This window comes from Falco naumanni, chromosome 8, assembly GCF_017639655.2.
Source record: "Falco naumanni isolate bFalNau1 chromosome 8, bFalNau1.pat, whole genome shotgun sequence".
In the NCBI taxonomy this organism is placed as follows: Eukaryota; Metazoa; Chordata; class Aves; order Falconiformes; family Falconidae; genus Falco; species Falco naumanni.
This window is the reverse complement of record NC_054061.1, coordinates 22029217-22049827: the sequence shown is the minus strand read 5'-3', so window position 1 is coordinate 22049827 and position 20611 is coordinate 22029217. Positions and strand designations below refer to the sequence as shown.

The window sequence follows — 20611 nt, the reverse complement described above, 5'->3', positions numbered from 1 at the left end:
AATATTTCATTCAAGAGCCAGACATCTAGTTTTTTCTATAGTAAGTAATATTAAATATGACTTGGCAAATTTTCCTGATTTTTGAGAAGGGAGACATATTCATTAAATGTTTTTTTCATTTTTATTCTTACCATCTAATCAATTTAAATGACTGGCTAAAACTTTGGAGATGGACATTCATGTTAAAGATTTGTGTCCCTTGCCACTTTAGATGCAAACATCAAGGTAAATTTTCTGTCTTGTCTAAAATAAATTTTATGACAAAAATATCCAGCCATTGCAAATACCGAAGCAGCGTTGTCAATGATAGCAACTGCAAATTTTCATGTAGATAAGGCTCTCAATTTTTATCATGCTACTGACTTTAATTTCCCAAGTAGGGTTATTTTGGACAACGTTCACAGAAATATTGTTTTAGCATGATGATCTCTGAGAGCCGTAAGGGTCCGAATTTAATACAAACATAGGGCAGGCAACCCCCGATCAAAAAAAGGAAAATGGTAAGTTCCACTTTTCATTAAAACTACAGAACTGTTTTCATATGGCATTTTAAACTCTCCTGCAAAGGTTACTGATCTTTTTTGGTGTTTCCCCACCCCACCCCAGTGCTGTTCCTACTTATTTCCTTCTACTATTAAGAATTATCCATGCTTGGTAATGCTGCTATCTTTTGAACTTTAGCCTTCTCTCAGATTTTCCTCACCTCTAGCCAATGTCAAGCACTAATAGTGTGATTTTTCTGCTGTATTTTGTAGTACATTCACAGACTAAGCGTGAAACGTGAGGCCAGCTGAAGCAATCAGTTGAATTATACACAAACTCTCCTTCCAAACCAGAGATGCTAGGGACAGTAGGCAGGTAATGGACTTGGCACTGCTTTTGCTACACAGAGTTGTGAATGGGATGATCACCAGTATTCCAGAATGATGGAAGTTGCAGCTGTTGAAAAATATATTTTTTCTAAATTCATTCTCTATCCAAACTGTCTCTTTGGACTTTGGCAGATGATTCTGTAACAGTTAAATACTTGGTCATAAGTGTGCCTCCACAATGAGGAATAAAAAGGCCCTGTTACTTAAATGACATATGCGATTACGCCATCATCCCAGAAGTCTCTTAGACCTTAATGCAGCATTGTACTGGCTTCTACCACCATTTTCCTTATCTTTGAATGGAAACTTCCCAAATTATAACTGCTTTTGCCTTCAAGGTTTCTTTCTGTAAGCACTCTACAAATAATCATATCATATTCTCATTTTTAACATGATGGCTAAAGGGCTAAGTAATACACAGTTCTCCTCTAAAATAAATAGCTGAAGACTTCTTTCAAATTAAGAAACAGTATCCTGGTGAGAACTTTTGCCTTCACATAACGAACACAAGGTGATACATCATTAATCATTTGATCAGGCTACCTCCTCGAGAGCCCAGCTTCTGGGCAAGGTTTGACATAGTTGCTCTGTGGAACTGGTGATCTGCTCTTTGAATGCTCCCAGGCAGATCCTCACAGACAAGGTGTAATAGTTGCAAAATTCTAACGGGCTTCTTGGGGGGGACCGAGTTCAGGGAGGTCCTCTAGCTGGTCTTCTCAGATTGTGCCCACATATGACAAAAAGATGCTGCTGGCTATTCTCTTCCAGTTTCTTAGCAAGCATCTGGGTTACAGAGCTCCTGGGAAGGCAAGGTCAGGGGCGCGTGCCACGTCCCTGGGCTGCGGGGAGTGACTGGCAGCACTGGTCCAGCCGTGCCGGGGAATGCAGTGCGTCACCACTTGTTGCCTTGGCATTTCGCACAGCACCCGGCTGCTCCAGCTTTTCCAGAAGCTATAGGTTAGCCAGTAAATATTTAGATGCAGTCATACTTAGCAAGTGCGAAAGATTTCCCTCTGTGTCAATAACCATACAGTAATATTTTCAAAGCTAGGCCACGGAGAATCGAGCGTGCTGTTTTCCTGTATGCATTAAGTAAATAATAGTACTCTGAGACTCAATACAGAATTTTTCTCTTGCATAACCTGCTTTAACAACAAATGTTTGGGGGGGCAGGGAGGAGGTTTAGGTAAGATCTAATTTCTAGTTTGCATCAGAAATTGCATTTTGAAATGCAGTTTCAAAAACTTAAAGCTGTAGGCCACTGAAGGATTTAGATTTCTCACTGTTAGTTACCCATGAAGTACTTACCTTTAGCAAGGGCATACCGTCATGGAGGAGATTTATGGTACGGAAGTGGATATACATTTGATCGTTTGCTTTCAGTAATCAAACTGTTAAGTAGGCAAACTTTCTGGTAAAAGCACCCTGCTGGCTCCTCTTGAGCCTGCTGCTGGCCAGCACGCCTGGCTCCCTTTCTGCCCAGCTGTGCTCCAGCTGTTGTCCAGCTAAGGCCACAATTACAATATGACAAACTTGAAAGTTGTCCTTCGATCTGTCTCACTTGTCACTTGGGTTCCGTAGCTCAAAAGCCACTTGGTTGAGGGAAACCACACCTGGATTCTTCAGCAACGATGCAGCCAGGACAATTGTCTGTAAACTGTTTCTGAATCCATCACCATGTAGTTTCTTTGCATTTAAAAACATAGATATACTAATTTAGATTCCAAAAAAAGTTAAAAGTTTTTTATCCGTCTTTGGGGAAGTTATTGTAAATAGATGATGAATACAATCTCGTCTCAAAGCTTGGGCTCATTCTGCTTTCCATTGAAGCAACCACAGTGAAGCAAACATGCTTTGGATTTAGAAAAGGCAGCGGAAAAGTTTGTGAGGGTGTTCTGGCTCTTAGGAGAGTTCATTGTACAGTCTTCACCTAATTACAAAGAAGTCTGTTTCCTAGGTAGATGAGCTGTTGCAGAAAGTTGGGTTATTCAAGGACAGCCACGCCAGCAACCGTAATCTTCATCCAAACATTCAAGTTAGCTTTGTGTGTGAGCTCAGCGACAGAGATAAGAATCTCCAGGAACCAATGTGTCACACACTAAGTACTTTGACTGCCTGTGTCATAGCTAGAAGTCAAGACAGTCATGAACCTCCTCATGTATCTGTCTCGTGGAGCCCCCTCTTAACTGTTTTACTGAAGAGAAAAAAACAGGATGTTTGTTGCAAAGATTTTTCTTTCTTATTTTTGTGTGACTATTACAAAATTTTGCTGTCTTATGAACTTTTGGGGTTGTTAACTCTTGTAACATTTACTGTCTTGATCTCCCATAATTTATTTCTGAGGAAACAAAATGTTCAAGATCTAGTCAAACTGAACACCGTATGGTTTATGGTAGCAATTCTATTGGGCTATTGTGGAAATGCTGTTTAATGGTTTTTTGCTGGATGTACACTATACATATATACACACATATATATTATAAAGCTATTCTGCTTCACAATTAGTAAAATACTGTCTGTGAAGAAAATGTTCCAAATAAGATGAGTACCTGGTGAGAATTTAGATGAGCTTTAAGCTGTGTTTCATGAAGAAAGATGATTAAATGCCTAGTTTAGCATATTACTTGCATGTACAGTTCTGCTGATAATTATGTTAGAGCTCATACTTTTGTATCTGAGTGTCGAGCAAGAAGACTCTGCAGGGTAGGAAACTGTTGAATTCTGCCTGAGGATAAAGATTGATAGTTCCGTTTGGCTGATAGTTGAATGTAAAATATTCTAGACTGCTTGTTATGGTTTCCAGGAAGAACATTTCTGTAGGATTTTCACATTAGCTCTTGGATGTTCAGCTCTGCACTTAAATATCTAGGATCCCAGGCATACGGTGCAAGAAAGCAGTAATACCAGTGCAGGCCATTCTTCCCACGTTTATCACTGAAAAAAAAACCCACAAACCAAACCAAACCAAAACCATATTCCCCCTCCATAGTTCATCTTGAATTCCTCTTTGCATACTGGCTTTCCAGGTTCTGCCTGATTTAGAATCATCACATCACACACTTGGGACCTTTAATTAAGACTGTAATGGCTATCACCCATCTGCCAATCTATCTTCTTTGTCATTTTTTCAGAATTTTTTTCACAAGACCTCATCTTTGCAAAACACTGGTGATTTTTCAGCTGTGACGTTCATAGATTATTCATGCTTCATTTTTGCTCTTGTATTCCTATGACCTTTCTTTTAGCTGATAACTTCTGCCTGCAAAGATGTAGAGATTTCCAGTGTAAACAGTCTCTCTCAAGAATATTGCAAATCTCTTCCGTGTCTCTTTTTAAGTAGTTTATAACTTTAATCTCCGGGTTTCATATAAATCAGGATAATGATCTGTTTCTTCCTTCTCCCAAACCTCTTACAGGGTTGTTAAAGATTCACCCTTTGGAGGTCAGACATTCATGCCTTTTTCTGAATAGGATGAAAAGTTCAGAAAAGTGCCTTCTCTCATCTGACAAATATGCCTTCTCAGACTGCTGACTGCCTAGAACTAACGAGGCAACAAATGAAAGTACTGCTGGGGATCGGGTTGTACACTCACGGCAGGCATGCAGTTTCAGTGGCATCTGTAAGGAGTATTTTTGGTTTTGAGATTTAGCTGCCTGGTTTTAGCAGCCCTTCCCTTGAAGGCTGTACCATTGCCTGAAGTACCAGGCATGACCCATTCCTCTTAACAGAGCAGCGACCGTTCAGTAGTGACCTCTGTGTGTCAGGAGCCTACTGCTGACAGTCGCCCATAGTTGCGATGTCCGTATGAATTGTTACTGGAAGCAGCTGCTTTCTTCTTTTCTGTTCAAGCAGATATTCACACCTTTTCTTCTACACTGGAACCCTCCTCTGGGAGAGGAGCCAGCTGGTAGTGTAGGGAGCCGTTCCTGCCGGCACGCTCAGGTGGCAGCGTCACTGGTGTCCCACTGCAGCTGCAGTGACTGCACGTGCACGCCTACAAATGTGTGTACAGGTGACAGACATCAATAAAACTAGTTAATAGTGAATGACTAAATTACTTTTGGTTTTTTGTTTTATATGAACTTTGGTGCTGAATTAATCTGGCAAATCTATACAGAAGTGTCTGCTGAGGTGCGTTTATACCAGCTTGTACTAATTTTTCATGTTGCCTGGCATACTAAAAAAAAGACAGATTTTGGCTCCCTTTACACGTAGAGGGTACGTTTTATGTTTAGGGGACACTCCTCTAGACTCCTGTAGTGCAGAGAGGGGGGCTTCCCCTCTCCAGGCAGGTAGTAGGATGAGCTGTACCTCAGGAAAGGAAGAAGGGAACATCTCCTGGCAGTCGGTGTGCGTTTCTGCGGAGTATTTTTCCTTAAGAGTATTTATCACTGATGCACATGTTTTCCTTCTCAGTATTGTGGGAGACCTAACTGCTGATCTGTTAGGGTTATTCTGATGATCATCTCGCACTCCAGCCTTTCCGTCAAAGAGCTTACGCAGCAGCAAGACAGATAGAGTGAAGGCTCTCGAATATGTTACAATCTGAAGTGTAGAAATACTTACTTCAGTCTGTGAAGTGAATCTTTTACTGGCAGCTTTGCAGACCACTTACTGACCAATAATGCTGGAATAATATTAAAGTTACGTTGCAGACTAATTAACATTTGTTTTGGGTTTGCATAGGTAGATTTCTTTCTCCTGTATTAAAGTGATGTCTTTTAAGTTGTTGCTGCTGCTTTGTGTTTGGTCGCCAAGCCTTGTCTGACCTCACTGCAAGGGAAATCTTTTCTTCAGGGGTTCTCTGGAACTTGTCTTCATGCGATGCAGTGAAGATGACAATCATTAGAGATGCTCTGTCAACGCTGACAAGCACTGTGATAGTGCCACATTCTGGATGGAACAGTTCTTCCTTTGACGATGATCATAAAATTAAATTCCAGACCTCCCTAGTGCTACGCAATACTACAGGATGCCTGAGGTAATTTGCTGTTCTAAAATACTGCCTTTTATAAAGTAATCATGTTATCTAGCAGGTCCTTTTTGTACTGTAATTTTTAAGACATTTATAAATTACGTTGAGAAGTACAAAACTAGTCACTAAGAGATGCTAAATATAATAGCTAGTGGTTAAATTTGTGTTGTGTTTTTTATGAATTGTGATCATTGCACTTTTCCCCTGTTACTTACTGCAGGTTTTGTATTGTATGTAAGGCTTATGAATGTTATTTAGGGAAAAAATTGTGGATTTGGTGATTCTTTATTGTTGTATACATTTAAATAAATACGTTTGTATATGCGTACATATCCATAAAGAATTGTTTGACTATCCCCTTTGGGGATTTCTCAAACAACAGTAAGAAGAAAAAAAAAGTACTCAGAGTAATAAAAGCCAAACTAAAATATCTAAAAAGGTAATTCAAGGGCTGGGGCAGTATACAAGCTATTTCTATTCATTGCTAGGTTTGTTTATAATTTTTATTTATTAGATTTCAAACTGTCTTCCATTAAACAGTAGAATAAAGCCATTGAGTTTAAACAGGACTGGAATTGCTTTTGGTAACCCTTCTAAACTTCAGGAAATTTTCATAAACTACTTTTTTGTTGTTGTTTTTCAAGATGACAAGTTTTATGCTGCTTTTGAACATAGTTTTGTTCTAGCATAGTAGTGTAAACATGATATGTAGAGAAAAGGCACCCCTGTGACAGGCACGGCAGCCTTTTTGAGGAGCGGTACCATTTTCAGCGTGCATCCAGTTACAGTGTAAACGTCAGGTTTTGCAGTATAGTGGCCTTGAAGGCAAATGTTTTCCTACATCCTTTGCTGCTTATTCTCAAGCACAGTGCAGCCTTTTCCTTTCCTCACACCCTAATTTATACTTCTGTCTGCGTAGTACTACTACAAGTATTAATGAGGCTGCATCACAGAACGGACCACGGAATGGATCCAATTTAAAGAAGAGGCAACGAAGGATATTTATAGCACAGACAAGCTCAGCAATCTGTTCTGCAGCACGTACAAACCATAGATTTGGGCTTGTACAACAGAGGAGGGCTTGGAAGGGAAAAGTCTGTGGGAAAGGGGTTCTGCTTATGGCCAGTTTTGTTCACGAGTCAGTGCTGTCTTGGTATTGCAGTTTTGAATCATATTTATCTTCTCCAAGAACTGGGGGTGGGTTACTGCACAAAGTGCAGTGTTTGCTTTTAACTTCTCGATTATCAATCGGCTGTATAAAGAAACTCTGCAGATTATCTAATAAGATGACTGTCTGTCTGTGCATACACCGTGTTCCTCTATCATTTCAATCCGTTAGGAATCTAAGCTCCGCAGGTGAAGAAGCCCGGAAACAGATGAGGTCTTGCGAGGGGTTGGTTGATTCGCTGCTGTATGTGATCCACACGTGTGTGAACACGTCAGATTATGACAGCAAGGTGTGTGCATGTTTCATCTAAATGAATTTTAGCGATAAACTGTATGCCTGATAGGATCCTTCAAGGTTGTATAATAAAATTTCGCTCTGTGGTGCACCGAGCTCAACTGGTCCTCTCTCCCAACCCCAGTTCACTGATGCACAGTCAAATTCTGTTGCATAATATGCTGCAATTTTTCAGCACTTTTCATTTTCATCAGTGTTGAAGTATTCATTCTTTAATAAAATAATAATAAGCTCTTGTGCTTTTCATTTTCATAATACTAAAAAATAAGCCACTATGGGAGAGATTACTATTATAAATACTTTCGTATTTGAGGGTATCAGAAGAGAGATTGCAGTTTTCACAGAGAAACAGACAAAGAAACCCAAGGCCCAGAATTGGAATTTAGTGCTTGTGCTCCAAATGCCTGTTCACCTCTACTTGATTTGTTTGGTTTGCTGTATCACTGTGTAAGAAAGTAACTAATTACATGACATCTTTCTGGCTTGGCTTCAGACAGTGGAAAATTGTGTTTGTACCTTGAGAAACCTTTCTTACCGTCTGGAACTAGAAGTACCTCAGGCACGTCTGCTGGGTATCAATGAATTGGATGACTTGTTAGGAAAAGAATCACCTAGCAAAGATTCAGAGCCAAGTTGCTGGGGGAAGAAAAAGAAGAAGAAAAAAAAAACTTCACAGGAGGATCAGGTTTGCCGTTTTCCTTGTATTACAAATCTGTCAACTGTGGTTTAGCTAATGGTGGGGGAGGAGTACATCACTTGAAGAAAAACTATCATATATTGAAAAAAAATCCAGAGGTTTCATCTAGTTACAAATGTATGTTCACTTCTCAGTGGGATGGAGTTGGCCCTATACCAGGATTTTCCAAGTCCCCTAAAGGGGTGGAAATGCTGTGGCACCCATCTGTGGTGAAGCCGTACCTAACGCTTCTAGCAGAAAGTTCCAATCCTGCTACTCTAGAGGGCTCTGCAGGATCTCTCCAGAATCTTTCTGCGGGCAACTGGAAGGTATGTGAATTCCTACTCTTCCTCCAGTCATATTTTAGCTGGCTTTTTTAGTAAGATATTGAAATGCGCTTGGAAGGAATGTGATTTTCTAGTATGCATCTGAGTGTCTCTCTCTAGTGCACATCATTAGTGCTTATGTGCTGCCATAATGTTATTTCCACAGTGAAAAGCAACAACAAAGATGGTAGACAGGAAGAGCAATATGGATACTGGCTTTGAAATTGGTACCATTTATTTTAAATAAACAGAAAAAGCTTTCTTCCAGTGCACATTAGGTCAAAATAATCTTCTAGCATCTAGGTGTGAGTTCTGGTGGGAAGGTACTGTCAGAATAAGACCAGCATAAATAAATTGTTTGTATTTGCTTTATTATTTGTATTATTTCTTCCATACGTTCTTGCTTGTGGCCCTTGCATACAGTATGTTACAAAAGCACCGCATGAGAGCACTTCATTAATGTTATGTATTTGTCACGGATATATTAAAAAAAAAACCACAATTGCTTCCTTTGCTTATAGAAAAAAAGCTTAGACTTTTTCATTTTATGACCATTATAGAATTGGTATTTAGAAAAAAAAGGAAAAAAAAAACCATCAAACTGTTCCCTTTTCAATGACTTGTAATCTATTAAGCTATTTTGTCTTTTAGACTACTTTTTTTAAACACGGCTTTGTAAGAGGAATGGGTGAGAAACAGAGCCAGCTCTTTATAATAATAGAAAAGACATTTGACATGCATTTGACGTGTCATCTTTTCTTTGGAAAATGTCTCCTAACATACTTAATCTCTTACTAGGCTGTAATTCTTACTTCAGTTGGAATGTTGTAGTAGGTTTGTGAGTAACTGGAGTTTATTGTAGTTTGCAGCATACATTCGAGCTGCTGTAAGAAAAGAAAAAGGACTACCAATCCTTGTGGAGCTGCTGCGAATGGATAATGACAGAGTTGTTTCATCTGTGGCAACTGCCTTAAGGAATATGGCATTAGATGTTCGTAATAAGGAGCTTATTGGTACGTACAGAACTGTGCTGAAGAAAGCACCATTACCAATGTGTCAGACCTTGTATTGAAAATATACCAGGATGAGATTCTATCAGTAGAAACAGCATACTTGATTTTCCTATATCCTGTCAGCTGCGTCACAGAAATTAATCTTTTTGACAGCAGTAGCTTTTTGGAGTAATACTGACATTTTAGTTTGCCTTTAGCCATCTTGCATGGCAATCTCTTTACAACAGATGGAAGTCACCGCAGCTAAATTAAACTGGACAGGAAACCGTCAGTACAAAATGTGATGGAAAACACAACTACTTCCTTGGAGCTAAGTGGTAACCTTCTCAGAGGGTTTTGAGGTCCCTTACATATTCTAAAAGGATAGGACAGCTCTGCTGCCACTACATCAGTAAATACTTTATTTGATAGTACTGGATAGGGAGAGAGGGAAGAAATCCTCTCCTAGTAAAATATTTCCATGAAAACCCAGATGTAGGGTATCATATATATGTCTTTGCTGAATTAAGTAATCAAGGGTGCTTGCTAGAAAAACTTACTGTTTCTCTTTTTTCAATTTTAGTATTTAATTCTTCAAGCATTCATCTGTGCCTCTCATCTAGCATTTAAAAAACCCCACATTTTTCCTGCCTTGATCAGGAATCTCAGTCTATTATGGCAAGCATTGAACATGCCTTGCCCTCAGCTTCAGACTGCTGTGGCCTAAGTGAACCCTGCTAACACAATGTCATGATCTAAAAAAAATTCATTTTTGTTACAGAAGTATTTTCTGTCTTGTTAGACTGGTGGGATAAGTATATAACAACTATTTATACAGATGAGAGTATCATTATTCTTAAAAAGATAAATGCAGGTGAACAGAATTTAATATATATATTTCTGAAGCTTCTCCATTGTTGATGTTCAGAACAAGCTTTCTTGCAGCACAGATATTACCTGCAAAAGAATTTGGTAAAAAGAAAATTCTGTTCTGTAGCACCAGACATACAGGTCATGCTCAGGTGATACTCTTTTTTCAGGATCTTTTTTTCCCGTTCCTGGCAGAACTTCCCAGTTCAAGAATGCACCTCTGCCTGTTCCCTCGCCCTGTCGAATCCTTAACTATGAAAGAATTACTGGCTTTCCAGATACACTCTGAAACTACTCTTTGTATAAAATATTTTGAGACATGAAGTGAGACATAAATTACCCCATGCTAGTCATCTGTTTTATGCAACTTTACTGCCACTGGAAGGGGCAGGAGTAATGGGTTTACACAGTCTAAACTATGAAGAAAACAAGAGACTGTGGACTCCAACAAATAACAATATAAACTGGTATATGCAAACGTGTTGATGAGCTTGCTAAAAGATTGGCAGTGACCAGGTACTACCATATGCAGCATTGTTGGTGATGGTTTACAGTGTGTCTGAAAAGTTTTTCCTTGTGTTTGCACAATTCCTTTTTGGATTTTTTTCCCCTCACCCCAAGCACATTATGCAGATGGCTGGCTATTGGCTTTGTGTAAAGCTTATTCATTTTGCACTGTTGTGTACAAATACATCTTCAATAAAATCAATTAATCATTCAATAAACAGCACAGCTTAAAGGGGGGGGGGGGGGGCATTACCTTGCCTTTAGTTAATTCCCTTTGTCTGCAGTGTGATTATTCCTGCGCATCAGTCAGTATTGAAATCTGGAAGAGCTGAGATCTGATCTCTTAGGGGTAACGAAGAATGTGGAGACAATGTCTGAAAGGAGAAAAATCCCAAGTTACTGTAAGGATTTCTTTAACCGTCCCATAAATGAAGCCTAGGAATATGCACTGCTTCTTTAATCATAGTAAATAGTGTAACATTTTTCCTTGGATGATTCTGCTTTCTCAAATGCTCGTGTTTTAATGCAAAAATTCAACTCCTCACATTTTTAAACTAAAAGGAAAAAAAGTTCAAAAATTGATTTCTAGTCTCTCTTGACTGTGTAAAATGTGAATTTTTGAAAGGTTTCCACGGTTTTGATGCTGCGTTTCTTTTTATTGCTTTCAGATGCAGATTTGTGATGAGTCCTGTAGTTTCAAACCTTAATTACTAAAATGTTTGTTTTTTTTTTTACTTGGTTCTGTTGATGGGTTTTTATAGGTAAATATGCTATGCGAGATCTGGTTAACCGACTTCCAGGAGGCAATGGTCCAAGCATATTGTCTGATGAGACCGTAGCAGCAATCTGCTGTGCTTTGCATGAGGTCACTAGTAAAAACATGGAAAATGCCAAAGCCCTCGCTGATACTGGAGGGATAGAAAAACTGGTGAACATCACAAAAGGAAGAGGTGACAGGCAAGTAGGCAACAAAGTTCATACCTAGATTGTTTCTATTTCCATCTAGGATGGTTAAGAATGTGGGAAATGGGTTTTTTTGAGTTAAAAAAAGGATCTACTTTTGCTGTCCTGATCAGGTAGCTAACAAAACACGATTTGTGCTGGGAAAGAAGAGGCAGTCAGTACCACCATTCTCTTGCAATGTATTCTCTAAAACTGTTGGAGGTTTTTACAGTTGCATGCAGTAATCACATTAGTGGGGCCTATATGCAGGTTAAATGGTATTTTAAAAAAAAAATGTCCCCTGTTAAACATCTACGAGATCAATGGAATATTCAGGATGTATTGCAATAGCTATTAATTGTATCTAGTGTGGCCGTTCAGTAGGCGGTAAGGAAGAGCTGGCCGGCCGTGCAGTTTTCCTGGCCCGCGGGATTTGCCCAGGTAGGGCTGCAAAGCAGATGCTGGTTGAGAAGGCGTGACTGCAGACCTGCTGGGGTCTGGCTGTGCCAGCCCCTGCGCTAGGGTTTCTGTTAACTAGTTCAGTGCTGGGCTTGATCAGGTGTTGGGTTAATTTAGTAGTGAAAAAACCTTTCAGAACCGGACAGCTGAGCGTCAAGGAACAGGAACATGCAACGGCTCCCAGGTCAGGCAGGGTCAGCACTAAGTCAGCCTCATAGGCCCCATATGGCTTTGCTCAGCATCACTGCTCCGTACTTCTTAGCAATATGATGCAAATCGTATTAGCAGGACTCTTGTGTAAGCCAGGTACCACAGATCCCTCTTCTACGGATAGCAGAAAGCTGATGATACAGTCAGCATGGTGTACTGTTCCCACTGTGTTTGATCAGATGTCAGGAGAGAAAAGGATCTTTTCTCAGAGAAGTTGGTCAGTGTGAATTAAACATACCACATTTTTACCGAAGTCTTTGTCTCAGAAGGAACTGGGTTGTATTTTGAGCATCCAAGATGTGCTTCCTTCCTATGTTCAAAGGACATAGACTCACTTCAAGTGTGGGTGTGAATGCAGTGACCCTTTATATGACTTCATTGGTCTGTGGAGACAACATGTAAAGTTGCATCTGCACTTACATTTATGAGGCAACAGGGTACACTAAACAAATTTAACATGTTGTGAACATACTGAGTGTCTACTCATAGATTAATGCTATCAACTGCCATTGTTTTCACTCTTTCTTCCAATAACTGTATTTGGATGAATCTTCACAGTGACAGAAAAAGGTGTACATTTACACAGATGTCGTGCTGTGACATTTAATGTCAAATCACTACTTCAGTACCACCACCAGCTTACTACCATTTCTCTTTAATAAGGTGGCATGACTTTATTTTTAGTAATAGCTAGACCAGTTTTCCTAGCCTTGCCCTCGAGAGCGGGAAAGTGTTTCCCCAACCAATAAAAGTTTTCAGTAGTGCTACACAGAACTGAAAACAAAGCCTCACTATGACAATGTCTGGAGACTTAACACCAGTTCTCTTTTATTTGTTTATTCATTTTCTACAGTTAGGAATTTTGTACAACAATTCAAGGTATGTAGACTCCATTTTTATGAAACGCACTAAACAGAATGTTTCTCTTCATGATGTTTAATTCTTGCAGACAATGACAGTAGCTCTTTCAGCCTTTCTGTCTGTATTCCTCACTTGTTTTCACTGAAGGGAAAATTTCTAGGCTGGAGAGGGAGAAGATTGTAATGTTTAATCGAGTTCTGCACCAGGCTTTTGATGAGGCTGCTGACACAGCTGTGTTCACATTGTGGTAACGCAGGAGTGCATTATTGACACCTGGAGAGATGACCTGACTTGCTTCATAGCATCAAGGTTTAGGTCATTATGTAGCTCAGGAAAGCTGTTCTTTTTAAGTGAAATTTCTAATAATGTAATATACTTTACTTCCGTAGATCATCACTGAAAGTTGTCAAGGCAGCTGCCCAGGTACTGAATACATTATGGCAATACCGAGATCTCCGTAGCATTTATAAAAAGGTAAATTACAAAATTAGCCTACACTGGAAAATAGTTCTACAAAAATTCCTAATTTACTGGAAAGCAATTTTGATGGTTTTTTTTTCTTTTTGCCACTCCACAGGATGGATGGAATCAGAGTCATTTTATTACACCAGTATCAACACTAGAGCGAGAGAGATTCAAATCACATCCTTCTTTATCAACAACAAATCAACAGATGTCACCTGTCATACAGTCAGGTCAGTCAAGAAGTGTAAAGAGCTGTACTGAAGGGGTAGCTGGTATCTTTTTTTTTGACTCAAATAGCCTCTCAGTTTACAACTAACTGTCTAAAACACAGAGGTCATGCTGTCTCTCCTGTATTTAGACGTGAAATACTTCACATACTCTGAAAGTTACCTTCGCTGTTGCTGTTGTCAGGCTTCAGATTCCACAGGACTTACGGATGTCTCTGTATTACCATTTTAGTTTGAATAAGCAGCACTTTGAAGCCCGTCTCCCCACTTACTCCTTAACACAAATCAAACTGCAGTCTCAGCATGTGTGAACTGTATTCCTTTTGGATGAAACAGAATCAGATGGTGTGCGTCCAGACCACTGATATACTCCAGCTGCTAATGGGCATTCAGGTCATGGGACCAGGTTAGATTTGGTGCTAAATAAAATCCTCACAGTACACACCTGCCCTTTGTTACCAAGTATTTCCCTGTACAAAGCTACTCCTGTGCTGTATGACTTGGCATTGTAGATGCAGCCTCACAGAACACGGGTACTTGATAGCATAGAAAGCAAAAGACCAACAGTGAGGAACCTACTTTCATTCTCTATTATGTAATGTCCCATTCGGATAAACAAAACAAATACAAAAATCTTACTTTTGTGACTCCTTATTGCTCGCCTTTGTGCCTTTAATATCTTCAATGCTAGGGTTTAGATCTTCGTGAGGGGGCTGAAACAAAACCTACTTGAAGTCGTATGTGTTGTCTTCATTGGCATTTTGTTTTATCCAATGTACTCTTCTTTTTTTATGTGAATAGATCTCTGTTAATACCAAGAAATATCTACCTACCATGACTGCTAAAATAAGTGACCGCTTCCTACAATACTGTTGTTTAATTACTTTACATAAAAGTAACAGCCCTCACACATTCCTTCACAACATCGCTGACTTAAAAAACAAGGAATAGACCAGAAATTTATTTTTGTATGAGAAGTATACTTGCAGTGTCTTAGGAATGGAAAGAAAGCGTACCTTTCATGCCCAGGGTTCCTCTCAGCCACCACAGTACAACATACAAGACTGATTCCTTTGTCTAGTGCCATACAACAGCAGTCTGCAGTTACCAGTTCTGGAGGGTTGCGTTACTCTGATCTCACTGTGTTCCACATTCCGTTTTCTCCCAGACCTCCGGGATTCCAAAAAAATGTCCTGACCAGGTATCTTTGTCATTCTCAAACCAGGTGATACTGGAGGCAGGTTTTGCTTTTACACCCAGTTGCCAGGTTGCACATACTGGCATCAGAACGCTACCTTGAAGTCATAGACTGTTTAAGCAATGTATCTAATGCCAGAGCCAAAAATACCTTCTCAAAATCAGCAATGACGAGGAAGCAAATTCGGCTTGGGCTCAGGGAGGTGACCAGATTCTACCAAAGTGTAAAAGGATATTCCAGTACCTACTGCCACATACATTTCTCAGCACTTTTTCTCCCAAGATACGCTGGCAGAACAACTGCATTACTCCCACTTCTTTGAACAAAAGTAGAAAGTGAAATGGGCAGCTCTAACATACTATTTGGAGTCTGTTGTATTTCAAAGAACACTTAAAAAATCCTGTTAGGAAGCATCTGCTTTTCTGTTCAGAGCATGAACAAGCTTAAACTGGTAAGGTGAAAGTTTGGTGCAAAGAACGTGTCCACAGAGGGTACTGCAGTAGCAGCCTTGCTGGTGACAGCAGACACAATAGGAGATGCATGGTAGAACAGCTACACTAGGCCTGTAACAGTTGTTCTTTTTTTGGTCACTCAATTACTAACATGCACATTACGTTGACCCCTGTCAGAATTTTAATGACACCCCCAAATGTAGCTTTTTTAGCTGTGAATATGCCAGGATAGTATCAGTATTTAAACTATCCATAATAACACACAAAATTGTGAGATATGATGTAATGGACACAGCTAATGGAAGAAAGTACCATTGATTAATATTTTGAAGCAAAATTTCTACAAGTTTTCTGAGGTATTTTTCTGCTGTGTTACCAAGTCTTTCTAAGCCAACAGAACCTAAGTGGTCTGTAAAAGAGGGAAGATTTAGCGGTACAAATGTTTTACAACTACGGTAGAGATGGACATATTCACTGTAAGAATTTCAAGTCAGTCATTCATTGCTGCTATGGTGGTCAGCCACCTGGACTGCAAAGTGCCCAAGATACGCTTCTGCATGCTAATTGCAGAACAGTAATGCAAGAGTTTATGTGGATCACTTCAGCCAGGCAGACTGACAGTTTTTCTGTCCTGTCCCAAGCGATAGGATGGACTTAGTGTGTTTAAGTATAACTTCCTTAAAATCGCAGACATTAGCAGGAGTGTCATCATCATAACGCAAACAAATTATATCATATGCAGACTGAAATGGGCAGGGTCTCTTATTTCAGTTGTAAGCATCACAGAGCAGTGACTCACCGTTAAAGTATAAAATTCTTATCTCGTGGTATGTTGTTGATAGCTTTGGCACAGGAGTTCTTCATCCAGGAAAAACGATGTACTTGTTTTGTCCATTACCCACATCTCTCTCATTTGTTAATCCTCAAGGAAGAAAGAGATGAGGAGAAAATAAAGAGAAGGTTAGGTATGGGAAAAGCTTTTGTTGCATATGCTGATAATCTTTCTTTTTTAATCAGTTGGCAGCACATCATCATCACCGGCTTTATTAGGAATTAGAGAACCCCGCTCTGAATACGATAGAATGCAACCTTCTATGCAGTATTATAACAACCAAGGCGATGTCATTACACATAAAGACGTATATACTGGTAAGAGAGCAGTTCAGTGAACTTTTAACTGGAATACATAAATATTCCTCATATGAGGCATTTATGCAATCATAATATGGACAGTTGCATTAGCAGGCTTCTTACTACTTAATGTTGTTTTCCATTTTTATTCATTGTATTAATTGCATGTGGAACAGAGCAGTTTTTTCATCTGTCTTTGCTATTTTATTTAAAATTGCACACATTACCAGAATAAGAGAAGATCTGTTTATATATTGAGAGGTTAGAGGTGTTTGGAATTTTTATTTGAAATCCTATTACATAGATTTCTTCTATTACGCACATTCTTGTTATTATTATGTTATAAATAAGAATGATGCAAGGTTGTATACTATTATATTATTAAATTATATCAAGATTTCATCTTTTTCCTCATCTACCGTTTCCTTCTCGCTATTTGACATGAGTTGCAAAATAATAGAGACAGTGAATAAAGATAAGGAAATTCCTTGCTTTAAAGGTTACCAGTCTGGACAACCAAAACCAGTAACACAAAAAAGCCTCTTGGTTTCAATTTACTGCTGAGGGACAAAATTTCCCCATGTGGTGTTACTATATTATATTATTAGTAGATACCAAAATCTGCAGATTTAATTGTTTGGGTGCTACATAATTTCTTCTAGGTGAAATAGAAGCAAATAGACAAAAGAATAAATACTGAAGTTTATGCCATAACCTGTTTTCTCACAGGTTCCAGCAAACCTTCACCAATTTACATCAGTTCCTATTCCTCACCAGCAAGAGAACAAAACAGACGACTACAGGTGACTCCAAAATTCTGTTCTGAAATGCCACTGGTAACAGGACTCAGCACGTAGTGTTTAATGGAACTTAAGGGAGTTTGAGTGTGTTTCGTAATGTTAGATCGCTTTTTTTTATAGACTCTGTCTATAGCATAGTGAATTTGTTATTGGGCATTAGTGTACTTAAACTGAAAATTGCTTATGTACTTCTATTACCTTCGTGTTTTCTTAGTCACATATTTTAGTGTGTTGTTATTGTGGGATCTGAGACCACTTTTCTGAGGTTTGTGGGTTTTTAGGGTTTTTTTGGTACGTATAGTCAGGTTCTGTACTTCCTAATTAGGCTCTAAATGTACTACTTTTGAAGAGTTTCTAGCTTCCCAGTGGGTGCAGAAGGAGGCATGCAGGCGGGCTTAGAGGTTTTTCCTCTTTAGTTTCATTTAACAATTAGGTACATTTCATGGTGGTTGGAAACCTATATTACTGTCATCTTGGTAGAGCTGCACTTAACTTTTTAGGGAAAGGCTCTGTATAGTACGTGTAAGCTTGAGAAACAAGTATTTTCTCTGCTAATTATATTTTGAAAGCTTATTTTTCTGTCATTTTGTCAACAGCATCAGCAATTGTACTACAGTCAAGAAGATACCAACAGAAAAAACTACGACGCATACAGATTATACTTGCAGTCCCCACATAGCTATGAAGACCCATATTTTGATGATCGAGTTCACTTTCCTGCTACTTCAGATTACACAACACAATATGGACTGAAATCAACCACAAATTATGTAGACTTTTATTCTACCAGACGATCTTATAGAGCAGAACAGTACCCAGGTTCACCCGACTCCTGGGTGTAGCATCAAAGAAAAAACAACAGTGTATTTCTCATCTTGCTTGAGAAGAAATGGAATGGCCTCATTTGTTGTTTTGGTTATGAAATGTGAAAGTGAAATAAAAGAAGGAACAAGGAAGATAATTATTTTTTTTTGAGTGCGGAATTGTCAGGAAGGAAAACTGGAAGGGATGGTTTTTTGCTCTGTTTAGATGTTAGGTATAATTACTTGTAGCTCCTGTAGTCTGGTGAGGGTGTGGGCGATGTGATGAAAGGTTTGAGAATTGAGTAAAAAGAATTTGGAAAGTGTGTAGGTCAGAGCAAATTAACGCTGATTTTTTTTTATGTGAATAAAAGTCTTGTTCTGATAGTTTGTACAGAAAAAATAAAATGAATGCCCTTGTTTTATTGCTATTACTAAATGTCAAGATTGTATGCTATTACGTCTTGTAAATTTCTTTTGTTGGTGTAAATATGGAAATGCCACATTGGTTTAAAGTGCCATCCGTTTGTAATGCAGTGTGTCATTTTAAAAGGAATTTCAAACATCATGCACAAAAAAATTTCCAAGAAAATGTTAGAAATTTTAAAAGGAAAAAAACAACCCACTTTTAAAAATGAATAGTGTAATTTTGAAGCACAAAGTCCAGTCCAGTATATCTACACCTTTCCCATTCCCTGCCTATTTCATAAGAAACTTCACTGCCATTTTCTATGCACATGGAATAACAATAAATGTGGAAGTCTCATCCATGGAAAGCTGTTCCCTCTTCATTTTTTTATTTATTTATTTTCTCTGTGTGATACTCGGAAACAAATACCACAAATACGATGTCTAGTTGCATTCTTTTAAGCAGGTTAAAGATATCAAAACATTTGGGCCATTTCCCCACTTTTCTTCAGTGCATATCTTCGAAATTTGTCACGCTGGCCAACCAAAGTGTTAAATCATGCACTGTCCTCCCATTATTCCTTAAACTAGTATTTTTACTTTTTATATGGGTGATCCAAGGTATTTCAGGTCTCTGTCCTATTTTCTCCCCATCACTCCTCTACTGTTCCCCTTGCTCTCCCCAACAAAAACAGGACGATCTTGCTTTCTTAGAAGTTCCGGTCTCCATTTTGACATTCTGCTTGCACTAATTTACAATAAAAATATTTTATTATTTTAAGTAACTAAATCACACACATGCCATAGAGTCTGTTAACTTTATACTGTCTGTAATTGTGATTATTGTTCCCCATCATTGCACTTTTCAGTGTTTCCAGATATCCCAATTGCATCAGTGAAATGAGAAAAGGTAGGCAGAACTGCTCCAAGCTTCGATGATAAGGCGATCTTGCTTCTCCTTAATCGCTTGGGCTGCGTCAGCCCCCTAACTGCAAAAGGGAAAAGAAATGAAGGGCTAAACAGCAGTGTAAGTAGTGAGTTAGGTCTTAACTTTGATACACAGCTCTGCAATTCCCACCGGCTGCAGCGCGACCTGGGTTGCTGAGGGCCAGTATTTTGCAGAAGGTGCCTTTTGTTTCCTAGAAGACTTCTGTTTTTCCTTTTAAGGTAGAAAATAGCTTCCATTTTCTTGACTTGAGTTGGTTTCTTGTAACAATAATTTTGCCACTGATCTTTCATCACTGCTCTAGCTACTGCCAGAGGCACATGCAAGCTTTGGTGCGCAGGCTAATGCAGATCAATTCTGATTATCTGGTATGCCTATAACCTACTAAAGGTGGTAAGCTCTCTCAGCCAAATGTATTTATTAGGCATTTCATTGTCCCAGGAAGATTTAAATTAGCTTCAAATAACAAAATAGTAGATTGAAAAGGTCATAGTCTGTTACTACTTGCTGCTTTGAATCTGCTAATAACTCCAAAACAGAGGGGGGTAGTAATTTCAACAAAACCGCTGTATGATGGAATGATTTTTGCTTCTCATCTGACGCAGTTTCATCAGGATCAAAACCAGCAAGATTTGGGGCGGCACCCTCGATTTGGATCTTTCATGCTATAGAAAATATATACATACACACGCATACATATTTCATTATGTTAGTTTTCTTTTGGTTTTATTGGTCTCATTTATTTATTATGTCTTGGTGCTATACTGATTAAAATGACCTGTACAGTATACTTGTTGGTTAATTTCCCTGTACGTGTAGTTTCAGACAGTGCGTGGAAGTGGGGAGGCAATAGGGCACAGTTTCATTTTGTTGTTCCTTTCCATAGCGCGGTCTGGCTTTTAGGCCTGTTTCATAATGCCAGGAGCATAAATTTAAGTTGAATGCTTTTAAAATGCATTGTATTCATTTTATATTCAGATTGATACTCCACTGAGAAAGATAAAAATTGATACCTTTTTGAAAACGTGGAT

At 38.9% G+C, this 20611-nt stretch overlaps 1 protein-coding gene across 7 annotated transcripts in view; it reads left to right on the top strand.

Annotated features, from left to right (window-relative positions):
- PKP4 (plakophilin 4) overlaps nt 1–19002 on the top strand; it is a 101586-nt gene extending 82584 nt beyond the window's left edge. For all 7 annotated transcript variants that reach the window (XM_040603807.1, XM_040603806.1, XM_040603808.1 and 4 more), the window contains 11 exons: nt 5671–5854; nt 7188–7305; nt 7804–7995; nt 8142–8315; nt 9175–9325; nt 11443–11638; nt 13543–13627; nt 13731–13848; nt 16513–16644; nt 17356–17429; nt 18023–19002. In XM_040603807.1, coding sequence (XP_040459741.1) covers nt 5671–5854; nt 7188–7305; nt 7804–7995; nt 8142–8315; nt 9175–9325; nt 11443–11638; nt 13543–13627; nt 13731–13848; nt 16513–16644; nt 17356–17429; nt 18023–18268 — 1670 coding nt within the window. In that variant the 3' untranslated portion in view covers nt 18269–19002. The remainder of the gene's footprint in view (nt 1–5670; nt 5855–7187; nt 7306–7803; nt 7996–8141; nt 8316–9174; nt 9326–11442; nt 11639–13542; nt 13628–13730; nt 13849–16512; nt 16645–17355; nt 17430–18022) is intronic.
- The last annotated feature ends 1609 nt before the right edge of the window (nt 19003–20611 follow it).